The sequence below is a fragment of the Eurypyga helias genome, unplaced genomic scaffold (assembly GCF_000690775.1).
Source record: "Eurypyga helias isolate BGI_N326 unplaced genomic scaffold, ASM69077v1 scaffold19109, whole genome shotgun sequence".
Lineage (NCBI taxonomy): Eukaryota > Metazoa > Chordata > Aves > Eurypygiformes > Eurypygidae > Eurypyga > Eurypyga helias.
Genome location: NW_010270316.1, coordinates 17761 through 28766, shown reverse-complemented (window position 1 = coordinate 28766; position 11006 = coordinate 17761). Strand labels below are relative to the sequence as shown.

At 39.1% G+C, this 11006-nt stretch overlaps 1 protein-coding gene across 1 annotated transcript in view; it reads left to right on the top strand.

The window, feature by feature from the left end:
• Positions 1 to 1185: 1185 nt before the first annotated feature.
• The window catches only part of LOC104514663 (dnaJ homolog subfamily C member 24-like), a gene marked incomplete at its 3' end in the record, with an annotated part of 22433 nt that continues 12612 nt past the window's right edge, over positions 1186 to 11006 (top strand). Inside the window, exon 1 of the mRNA XM_010158406.1 lies at positions 1186 to 1293. Coding sequence (XP_010156708.1) covers positions 1186 to 1293 — 108 coding nt within the window. The remainder of the gene's footprint in view (positions 1294 to 11006) is intronic.

Genomic DNA, 11006 nt, shown 5'->3' with positions numbered 1-11006 from the left:
GTTTTGGCGTGGTTACAGGAACCGCTGTGGGCTCCCTGAGGGAAAGGGGTCTTCGTGGAGAAGGATGTGGAGGGGCGGGTACCTGCGTGGTGCTTCCTCAGAGGGGGAAGAGGGGGACCACCCTGCAGCGGGGTGTGCGCTCGCTCTGGTTGTAGCTCTGCCGAGTTAGAAAAACACGGGGTTTTCTCCCGTGAAAAAATGGTTTGTTCTGAAGTGTGATGACAGCCACCAGAAAGCGGTTTTAGTGCTAAAAATAATTCTGTTTTCTTCCTTTTAACAATAAAAAATAGACTTAGGAAACTTGGGAACTTAGAGCTCTTTCCTACTGGGCAACTGTTATTTCTCATCACAAAGCTCATGATGAATCGGCTACTACAAGCTTGGAATAGCTTCGAATCTGCTTGAAGCTCAAGTGTTACTGTGCTGTTACTGGCATTCAACTCTCGGGTTTATTTTTTTCGTTCTGGGTCATTGGCTTGGCCATAGATGGCTAAAAATATAAAGCACCCAACTCGTTCGGTTTTACTTGGGGACCTGCGCTCACTGTATATGCTTTTGTTCTTGTTTGTTTGTGTATATTCTACTGTTCACATTAAAAAAGTTAAGCCTGCTTACCCAGCAGGATGAAGGATGGTCCATACTGTGGATGTCACTGTGTAAAACCCGAGCCGTAACTATTTGTCTTTTTGCGTGTATCTCATTCCAGAATTGGCAAAATGTCACACTTCTGAGTGTCTCTTTTTTTTTTTTTTTTCATATATTGGGTAAGGTATTGTTTCAAACCAAAAAGTGTATTTTTTAAAAAGTGTTTATGTATAATGTGTATGTATAATGTGGGTAGGTTCAAAATAGTTCAGGCAGTTAAAATGCAAATTGATTTTAGAGGTGTATGGACGGCTTCTGAAGCATGGTATACTAAGGAGCTGGGACAGGAAACGCAGCGTAACTTAAGTGACTTCACATATGACAGTCTGTGGCATGGAATGTGAATTAAGCTGGTTTTTTTTCACTATGGATCTCATGCAGGGGTGTAGATGTGCTTGAGGGCTGCAGTCCTTTTCAGGATCCTGTGTTTTGTCGCACATCCTCATTTTTGCCTTTTTAAACTGTTTCTCTTTCAAAGTGTAACTGTATTTATTTTAATTTTCTTACACAGTGCTAAGACAGTAATTTCAGGGTCAGACTATGGCCTTCGAAAGGGTAACGCGAAAGGACTGGTACAAAATCCTGGGTGCGCAGCCATCCGATAGTCCAGCAGAACTAAAACGGAAGTACCAAAAACTTGCTTTATTAGTAAGTATGTTTTTGTTATTTAAGATTGTGCACAAAGAAGTTTTTCAAACCAGTGAGCTAGTAATCGCAGGTTTTGTTTTTACATTTGTTTTGTAGAAACATGATTAATCAGAGTAAGTGTATAATATCAGCTCACTGAGGCTGGTTGAAGTCTGAAATAAACAGCTGGGAGTGGATGAGTTACTACTGTATTTTCAAAGAAGGGTTGTGGTGTTCTGGTTCCAAAACACTGGTGTCTCCCAGCTTTGCAAAACATGAAGGAACTAAGCCAAACACTTGTTCATCAGGCGCTTGATAATCAGGCGTACAACTCAAAAAAGGTCATTGTAGCTCACAGGCATGGAACATGCTAATAGGTGCTTGTGGTATTTACTGTCCTGTGCAGTTACAGGGTGCTGGGTGCAACCCTTGAATATATAAAGGCCAGATGAGAAGAGCAACAAGTTCATCCTGACATTCTGCAGTAATAGAATAGAAAATGTACAGCAGGAAAATATGTTAATATCAATTTAGGCTTTATTTGAGGGTTTCTGGTGCTGTTTCGTGGAGTCATGTTTTTGGTCATGTTTAAGGCTTGATGTACTCTGAATTCCCTTGTTTTTTCCTGTAGTCGTGCTACACGTGTATAAGAATCTCAGAGCTGTACTCTGTTCTTCTGTTTTACTTTTTTCCCTGAATTCAGGGGGGTTTTCCTCAAAATATGCTTTGGCTTAGCTTTCTGAGGAAAATGTGGTGTTTATTTTTGATACCGTTGACAGTTTTCTACCAAACTTGGTAGACAAACAGAAGTCCCAAGATAATGAGATTCCTAAGTTTCTGGAAAACTGGCAACCTGGTAGAGAAGAAGGAAGAAGGTGGGCAGAACTCAGTTCATAAAATATTCCCGTAGGTAGCTGCTCGCTAGACTGTCAAGTATGGGCAGGGTATTAGGGAGTGCGTGCATGGCTGATTTTGCTTGGTTTGAGGTGTCAGATGAACATGATAAGAAGTTGAGATTTTTAAGTGAGGTAAAGGGAATTCAATGGGAGACTGAGTTTTGTTAGAGTTGGAATTAATTCATGGGTTGGGCTCTTTTTTAGTTTGAGGTGGAGTGGTTTTGGTTGTTTGGGTGGGTGGTTTTTAAATTTTATTGTTATCATCTATTTCTAGCCCCAGTGAAAAGTGTTTTAAATATCATTTCCCCAGTATGAAATACATTCCAAATTTACACCTTTTGACGCTCTTTAGTTGAATTCTCTAAGCAGCCATGCTGTACATCTACTAGTTCTCAGCACTTTCTGCTAGCTGATTTCTTTGTCTGAAACTGATCTGTGTACTTAGTCTTAAGTTTCAACACTTTACAGGAAGTTTGCGTGCAGGTAGACAACATAAGTCCTGCTGTCCTCACTGTTAAACATTAGAAAAAATGATTCTTCTAAGTTCCACTCTTAACAGACATAGCTGTGTTGGACCTCCTAATGTATTTTGTTTTACCGAATTACTAGTAAAATGAGAATAAAACATTCATGATTATCTGTTTGTCCTTAATGAAAACAACAGGGGGACCAGAGTGTAGAACACTTGTTCAGAGAGGGAGCTAATTCAGACTGAATACTGCAATGGAAGCAATAGAATTCATGTATTTCTTTAGCTATGAATCGATGTATAATAATGGCATTAAAATCACACGTAAAGTATTGTTCAGAGCTCTTTGCCACAGAACTGGAACTACATAGTGCCTTTCCTATATGATGTTTTAAAGTGAAACTGACCCTTTGCATTACAGTACTGTACTTCCATGTAATTATTTTGAAGTGTATGGAGTGAGAATTGTTGGGGTTTACAGCTGTCTGTTTTGCAGCTATAACTGTCTGTAGTTTTAGAAGATGAAGAAATTATTTTAATATTGAAGCTTTTCTTTAGAATCTGTGCATCTCCAAACTAAATGGTTAGTACTCATTATTTGAGAAGTCAGTGAGAAATATTAGAGAAAATGAAGATATGGTTTGTTTGTTTGTTTTTTCCTTTTGCTGTTTGGCTGAGTATTCTTTTCCTCTCAGTGCTGGATCTCTTCTTTCTGAATAAAAAGCCACACTGATGTTTACTTGTAGGTGTTTTCTCCAAGGCAGATCTGCTGTTTGTCGGTTGTTGTTACCATATGTCCTGTCTCTATTCATCTCTTCGCTGAGCTGTTAAAGACTCTACTTGTTTGTCTGCTTACTAATACAACATCTAGCACAGCCAGTCTAAGGTCTGTGAAAGTCTAGTGGTAATAAAACAATGACTATTTTAATGCCCCTTAAAAACTCATTGGCTGTAGGATTGACTGGAGACTACAGTGTGTATGTTCACTAAAAGGCGTTCCTACAGTGCATAGAGAGTGTGGGAGTCCTTGCCACAGATGGTGTGGAGTCCAAGGGGTTCTGTGGTTGAAGAAGTTGTTAGATGTTTGTGAAAGAAGAGTCTACCTTGGCATGTTAACACGAAAAACACTCTAATTCTGAAATCCATGAGCTGTGGACTTCTGAACGTTGGTGGAATATATAAGGGAGGTGTTGCTGTATGTTTGTCCTATCCTGATAGTATTCCCTAGGCATCCACAGTTCACTGTTAGTAAAACGTGTAGCACTGGATGCACCTCTCCTCTTGCCTGTTTTCCCTATCCGTGTGAAGTAACTCCCTTGGTCCCCGAGTAAAGCTTGTACTTGGAGCTCTTGGTAGCTTCACACCTCTAACTGACAGCGCTCATTTGGGTTCTTTGAAGATGGTGGTGGTACAAGTAGTAGTAGTGGTGTGGGCTGAGAAGAGGTTTACACGCAGGTGTTTTAATGTACTGTTGTAGCAGTGAATTACCAGAGTAGCTCCAATTTAGAAGCTGGAATAGCAGATGAGTGCAGCCATGTATTGCTCGTTAAAAGATTTCATGACCAGTTATATGGTCAGCACTGAAAGTTTTCTGGTTTATGAGTAGCAGCAGACGTTAGCCTCTTGGAGAATCGTACTGTGCTACTTCTGTTAAAATCCAAAAGTTCAGAAAGCAACTTGCATCTTGGATACCAATTGCGACTAGACAGACATTCCATAATTATGAATATTCTGATCACAAATGTTCACTAGCATCAAGCATAATAGGTGGTGGAATTTATTTTTAAACATAATTCTGCTGTTAAAATAAAAATGGCAAATGTCTGAGTCCAAGCCTTCTTCAGATGATCCCCAGTGCTTCATGCTGAACATTTGCTTTTTGCCATCTGCTATTTTCTGTATTTGTCAACACATGTATGCTTAGCATCCTGACTGAACAGGCAGATGCAAATTTCCAAAGCTAAAAAGAGTTGGAGATCTTGCCATATGTCATCCAAAAGATAACTATATTTGCAGTTAGATCTCGGGATTGACCTTAATACAAAGTAGTACGCACTTAAAACTGCTTGAATTGTAGGTTTGTAAGAGTGATTTCATAAGGGCAAATTAGCCTAAAACTGATTAACTTTTAAAATATAACTTGTTTTTGTCAATTTAAACAGGTTGATGATGGAAAAGGTTAATAACCCATAATAAATGAAACTGTACATATGCACCCTACTAGAGTGAATACACTTACTTACTGTTTTGCCATCTTTTTCTTTGCTGTACTTAGTTTTTTATTTGGTCACATCACAACATAAGCTTAAATGAATTATTTTACTACAGATAATGTCAATTCTGTCTTTAAGAGTAGTGTTCACTTGATAGGCCAAACCTGTGCTGTTTACTGTAAAACTAGTGATATATTTTCTAAATTGCCTTTTTTCCTCACCTTTTAAGTATTTAAATAAAAGTTCATATTTATAATAATTCCTTGCAATTTATTTATAGTAACTTTATTTTTTTTATTTCTTGTGCACTTATGTGACTGTGAAAGCTGAATCATTTTGATACTTTATTATTGTAACAACAAATTTTGAGAAATTAATGTTTTGTCTGAGTAGTAGGAGTTTGGTGTTTAATCATGTCTTTGGAACATGCTGATGGTTTGCAGGTATTTGGGGTTTAGAATCATAGACTGGTTTGGGTTGGAAAGGACCTTAAAGACCATCCAGTTCCAACCCCCCTGCCATGGGCAGGGACACCTTCCACTAGACCAGGTTGCTCCAAGCCTCATCCAGCCTGGCCTTGGACACTTCCAGGGATGGGGCATCCACAGCTTCTCTGGGCAACCTGTGCCAGTGCCTCCCCACCCTCTCCAGGAAGAACTTCTTCCTGATATCCAATCTAAACCTCCCCACTTTCAATTTAAACCCATTACCCCTTGTCCTGTCACTACAGGCCCTTGTAAAAAGTCCCCCTCAGCTTCCTTGTAGCCCCTTCAGGCACTGGAAGGTGCTATAAGGTCTCCCCGGAGCCTTCTCTTCTCCAGGCTGAACAAGCCCAACTCTCCCAGCCTGTCCCCAGAGCAGAGGTGCTCCAGCCCGCGGAGCATCTCTGTGGTCTCCTCTGGACTCGCTCCAACCAGTCTATATCCTTCTGATGGTGGGGATGCAGCACTCCAGTTGGGCTCTCATGAGAGCAGAGCAGAGGGGAGAATCCCCTCCCTTGACCTGCTGGCCACATACTGCCTTTTTATCCACAGTTACATACACAGAGTAGTTTCAACACGAAGATGTCTTAAATGGATAAACAGGTTTTGTGCTCTATACTTTTCAAGGAATCCATACAGCTTTTAAGAAGGTCAGTGCTTATATTCCAGTGCTGAGTGTGTGTGAGATTAACAGGAGGTAAACTTAATGTAACAAAACCAGGATATGGGGGGCGGGGGGGGCACTTTGGCGTCAGAGAATGATTTGTCAGATTTTTTTCAAATTTTCTTGTAGCTGCTCTGTATTTGAAAATGTTTTTTGCAGGGATTGGAGTCACCAAATGCATAAGCTTTGTCTAGCTGAAAATCAGGTGTCTGTTCCTGTTGATGCTGATAATATTATAGGATACCTTTCAACTGGAAAAAAATTATTGTGCAGGAAAATTATATGCTGCTGTTACAATGTGTGCCCTAATCTTAAAAGAAAATCCATGTAATTTGAGAAGGGAGTGTGCAGGAAGCTCTTAGTACAGTAAAGAAATAAAATGTGCCATTTAACACACGGTGTTACAAAGATTATCCCTTTATCAGAAAGAGTGGTGTGTGCGTATAATACAGACCAAGTGTTAAGGTGATCACTTAATCTGTTTGGAAGAATAGAAAACATGAAAACAGAGCATCAGGCATAGGTGAGGATGACTCTCAGAAGCAATAAAAAAAAAAGACATAAATAGTAACTTAATTTAATGAAGAAAAATAACTTCAAGAGATTGTTCCATTGAGCTTGTGTAGAGGAAAGACACCTTTCTTTCTGGAGAAAAAAAAATATTGTATTTTATCAGATTTATGTCCACATAGAAATTTTGCCATCACAAGAAATGTAGCATGTATTTATGTAAAGTTCAAGATCTGCTTCCATGACTGTTATCCTAAAGATTGTTCCAAAATTAAAGTGTTACTCCTGAAAGTGCCTGCCAACTGAGGAACTTCTATTCATGTGGAGTTTCAGTTGAGAAATTGAATCTTTTAAGATGAGCCTTGTATCAGAAGTCTCATAATAGGGCTTTTCATAATGAAAATCATGCAGTGTCTGCATTCTTCTTTTAATAGCCTTTGCAGGTTTTTCTTTGTTTGCTTGAATAGCAGCGTACTTGTTCGAGATAGTTAACAAATCATCATGCGCAGCTAACTTGTAGAACACGGATTTTGTAATCTGACAGGATGGTTAGAACAAGTTCAGTGCAGCCTGGTTCTAGCTGAACTGAGGTTAATAGTATTGCGACAGAGAGAAAGCCACGAAGTTTAGTACCAAGGACTGGTGTTTTGACACTGGTTACTTTTATTTTGAGCTGTTCCTTACATCTAAGAACATGTACATCTATGTTTCCTAATTATGACCTTAATAAAATACAAGCTTTTTATAATAATACTATATTTTGTAATAAAATACAAGGCATATTTTTAAGCTAATAAGCACTTTTTCAAGTCCATGTAGTATATAAAGAACCCCAGTCTTACAGAAATCACCAAACCACTCGATTGGCCAGATCATGATCATGCTGGTGTTCCTGCTGCTGTTCAAGCTATGAGAGGTTTCGTTCAATTCATCCGCCTGTGTGTTTTGTGGTGTCTTTAATTTTGTTTTCTGTACAGCTGAGGAGGTCGTTATGACATGCAGTAGTACACCTGAGGAACAAGTATTTACCCTGGCAATGATCATGTTGCAGTAATTTTTGAATGGTATCACAAATCTGGAAACCAAAGCCAGATGTTGGGGAGATGCTGCCGCATACAGTGATGCAGACTGCCGCACGTGAGCCAAAGCGCCTGCTCACTCCGTCGGAATCGTGTGAAGGTGTGATGCTGATGACCGTTGGTCCTTGGGCCGTGCTCTTGTTAGGGTAACTGACCAATGGGAGTGTGTGTTCTGTGTAATTAGGCAGCTAATCAAATGAAATGCAGGGATTAACCAGTTAGTGCTCTGGTCACTGGTTGGCCAGCCGACCAGCTGGAAGGCACACTCCAGACATCCTATACAAGAACAGGCTGAGAAAGGGGTCCTAGCTTGCAGAAGAGAGAGGAGGGGTAGTTATGGATGTAGGTAGAGAGAAAAGGAATTTAGTAAGGCATCATAGGAGGAAAAGGGACTTAGAATAATATTGGCATGTGGTCTGCCACACTCTTTTATTAGTGGTGGGTGTTGACCATGTCTCCATTTACGTGGAGTAGTGTCTCACTTCTTATTACTTTGTAAGTTGTAACTTTTTTACATAGATTTTTTTTTTTTTAAATGTGGTTGAATTTTAACAAGTGGATGGTGTGAACATCCCTATAGGAGGAAGTTATTTTTAGCTGTTACATAGAATATCAGAAAGTTGGGCATCAGGAAGAAATTCTTCCCAGAGCGGGTGGGGAGGCACTGGGACAGGTTGCCCAGAGAAGCTGTGGATGCCCCATCCCTGGAAGTGTCCAAGGCCAGGCTGGATGAGGCTTGGAGCAACCTGGTCTAGTGGAAGGTGTCCCTGCCCATGGCAGGGAGGTTGGAACTGGATGGTCTTTAAGGTCCCTTCCAGCCCAAACCATTCTATGAAAACCCATAGCATCACAGAACAAGCCAGCAAGTAATGTATCGCTTATCCAGATAGTTCAGCCAGTTGTGAAAGTAATGTTACTTTGAAAATAATTTCTAAATGTAATCTCTTTACTTACTGGGTTATTGTTCATAGTCTATTTGTTATAACAAGCAGCTTCTGATACCTCATCCTCTGTAAGAAGAGAATGGGCATCAGACAATCAAAATGTGAGATTTCAGCTAATGTCTGCGTGCACTTTAATGTCAGTTGTGCTCTGCAAAGGAATTTGATGCCTTTCTTGAACATTTTGTGCACTGCTTATATAGAAGTTATTGATCATAACAATGTACTAAAAATAGAATCTATGCTGTCTTTGGTAGACCTTTTGTGAAAGGTGCTTACTCACTGTGTCCTGAGGTAGTATAGAATTAAAATTCTGATTAAAAATAAATTCTTAGTACTAGCTTATTAAATTCCATAAAGATGTTTCTTCACTTAGTAGTTGCAAGTGTCCTTTAAGCACTTTTGAAGACATCTTGAGGTAGTTATATATGATGCAGTGTGCTTTTTATCTCATTTCTGAAGTGAGGCATCTGAAATAATCATATTGCGAAAGATATGAATTAAGCAGAAAGAAGGAAACTAAAAAGACCAGCATGATGTTTTCACATAAGTACGTGTTCTGATTATTCTGATGTTTGAGCAGCCACAGTCAAGAGTACCTTGAGTTGTTCAACATTTTCAAGTTGGACTATTCTGAAACTTTAAGCACTGGGTCAATTCTTTAAAGTTATGACCCCGGAACATGAGTTTGAAGGACAATATGTGTTAAGGGTAGAGTCAGTCATCTTGCAATAACTGTGTTTATATAAGGATCACTTACTGCTATTAAATGAAATTCACCACATTTGTGTTGAATCTGAAATAGTTACTAGACTTTTAAAATATTATAGTATGGTGTAGTACCTTGAAAACTTTAGTGTTTTGGGGACTTGTGTATTTTTTTAAATTTACATAACTTACCTGTGTAATTTGGCCATATGTTTAAAGTACATAATATTAACTATTATGGAAGTTTATAAAAAGAAACACTTCTTTCCTTCTTTAAACACTTCAGAGTGAGAAAATCACGATCTGAATGACATGTCCACCCCCTGTATTTTAGCTTTTCCTTGCCTCAGTTGATCCTGAATGCTTTCTCATCTCCCATTGAGCCCAGTCAGGGGACATGAGCTCATTTGAACTGATTAAATGCAGAAGGGAATTCCATACCCGAAAGGCTCTCTTTTAAGGTAGTTTGTAGATAGCTTGTATTGTTATAGTAAGAAAGTTCAGCTTTTTTGTTGTAGTCTGCCAGTCATTTGGGTAAACTATCATTTAATTTTCAGTATGTTAAAAGTAACACTTTAAGGCTGAAAAGTCAATCATTGGATTTTTTTTGAACTTGACATTTTGTTGTTGTTCCCAATAAATTAACAATAACAAAAAAATTCACAGTCCGTATTGCTTGGATTTATGACCTAAGAATGTGCATGGTCAAAGAAGGTAAAATGACCAAGTTTTCTGAACAGCATCTTAGCTAAACTTTTTTTTTTCTTGATACAAACATTAAATAGTGACTAATATGGTGTGTGAAGAGAGGCTGAACAATAAGTTCATTTTACTTATTTAACAATGACTGAGGAACTAACAGTGTTCTGTCAGAGCGCGCCAGCAATCCGAGTTCCTGCTGCTGCAGAAGGGCAGTGCAGCGTCCAGGCGTGATAGGATTCTCTCAGTGTCACTCTGGCTTCTGCAGATTTTGCTGCCGAAACTCAAGTATGAAAACCTTTGATTATTCCTCTACAGTTGCTGATCTGTCCTAGGCGATGACTTTACTTTTTTGTCTGCAGCTGATTAGTCATTCCTAAAATCTGTAAGTTTTAGTCCACTTCCCTTGCCAATGCAATAGATTATTTACCATCTTGAGAAAGTTTTCAAACAAGAGTCTGCAGTTACTTGTTTTTGCAGGGGGTGCTGGAGGACTTTAAAGTCGCAGATTCATGGAGTGTTGCCTTGAGCAAAGTGGAGACTCGCTGTCAGTGAAGACCAGGGAGAGTGTACGGTCAGAATAGTCGTATCGTGACACTGGAGTACCATTATAAAAGCAGTTTCATTAGGAAAGGATTCTGGTCATATGTGATACAATCCTTAGACTTTACTAATGTACTGTAGAGAATAAGGTATTTTCCATGAGAAATTAGTTTGTAGCGTAAGACCAGCTCTGCAATTACAGGGATCCTACAAGTAGCATCAAATTGAAAGTGACTATTTCCATACAAGTTGAAATTTACTTTACAGAGGTATAGTCAGAATGATAGTGGCAATCCTGCTGCTACTGCAGTTAAATATTTAAAACAAGTATGCAAAAAATGGGGATTTTGGCAGCAGACATGAAGTACAGAGGAGGAAAAGCAGTGTTCTCTCTTCAGATTGTTCAGGTGGCTCTCAGCTCAGATTCATGCCCAACTTGACAAAGGATTAAGATTTTTCCAGTAAATAATAGAACCATTAAAACCCTGGTCAGAAATTAAGGTTATTGACTTGTGTGATTTAAATGTGAA